General features: G+C 37.4%; 1 protein-coding gene across 1 annotated transcript; it reads left to right on the top strand.

The window, feature by feature from the left end:
• Positions 1 to 128: 128 nt before the first annotated feature.
• On the top strand, positions 129 to 681 carry LOC109954198 (beta-hexosaminidase subunit beta-like). The gene is made up of 3 exons (XM_020589594.1): positions 129 to 246; positions 338 to 448; positions 538 to 681. Exons 1-3 carry the CDS (start codon positions 160 to 162, stop codon positions 664 to 666), a joined length of 327 nt encoding a protein of 108 aa, XP_020445250.1. The 5' UTR covers positions 129 to 159; the 3' UTR covers positions 667 to 681.
• The last annotated feature ends 225 nt before the right edge of the window (positions 682 to 906 follow it).

Raw genomic sequence — 906 nt, 5'->3', positions numbered from 1 at the left:
AAGTCTGATGTGGCTTTATACATTCTGTGATGCAAACTTCACCTTGCAACATAAAATTACAGTTGGTTATTGTGGAACTTTGCTCACATGTCTAAGGTGGTTTATCGGTTAACAGCAATCTGAACTTTATGGTTTCATAAAAACATCCAAGAACATTATATGATCTTTAGATTGCAAAATGAATTTCTGTTGTTCTTAGGTCTGGAGACCTTTAGCCAGTTGGTGTATGAAGATGAGTATGGAACTGTAAGTGAAAGACATTACGACTGTTTCTTTTTGTCATAAGGACATTTTGTTGCATTTAACTCAAGCTGGTTTTATCTGTGCATCTTTTCAGAAAACCATCAATTCAACAGCAATCAGTGACTTTCCCAGATTTGCACATAGAGGCATTTTACTGGACACCTCTCGGCACTTCCTGCCCGTTAAAATCATCTTGGCTACCCTGGTACGTCAGTAAGACTTTAGTTTGTTTTCTCTTTCTCTTTGTTTTATTCAGTATTTAAATTAGTGTTCTTTGTTTCTGCATTTATACAGGAAACAATGGCGATGAACAAATTCAACGTTTTCCATTGGCACATTGTCGACGATCCATCCTTCCCTTACATGAGCCACACATTCCCACAGCTGAGCAAGCAGGTCAGTAAGACTGATTACCGGTGTTAACTCCAGAGGTGGAAGAAGTACTCAGACTGGATACTTAAGTAAAAGTAGCGACAGCACAGGGTAAAAATACTGTTACAAGTCCTGCACTGAAAATGTTAAGTAAATGTACAAAAGTACTAACATCAAAATATATATGGAAGTACCAACTGTAAAAGTACTTCTTATGAAGGCCGGCAAACTTCACATTAAACATGCATCATATTATTGCACAAGTGTGTACATCACATTTGATGTTGCAGC

Source organism: Monopterus albus, unplaced genomic scaffold (assembly GCF_001952655.1).
Source record: "Monopterus albus unplaced genomic scaffold, M_albus_1.0 scaffold4352.1, whole genome shotgun sequence".
In the NCBI taxonomy this organism is placed as follows: domain Eukaryota; kingdom Metazoa; phylum Chordata; class Actinopteri; order Synbranchiformes; family Synbranchidae; genus Monopterus; species Monopterus albus.
Note: the sequence above shows the minus strand (reverse complement) of the source record. Positions and strands in the feature narration are given on the sequence as shown.

Bases quoted from the DNA above. Each gene is read 5' to 3' on its own strand.
- LOC109954198 (XM_020589594.1), top strand. From the start codon at position 160: ATGATCTTTAGATTGCAAAATGAATTTCTGTTGTTCTTAGGTCTGGAG. The intron at 247-337 runs GTAAGTGAAAGA...GCATCTTTTCAG, and splicing joins ATGAAGATGAGTATGGAACT to AAAACCATCAATTCAACAGC. The intron at 449-537 runs GTACGTCAGTAA...GCATTTATACAG, and splicing joins AAATCATCTTGGCTACCCTG to GAAACAATGGCGATGAACAA.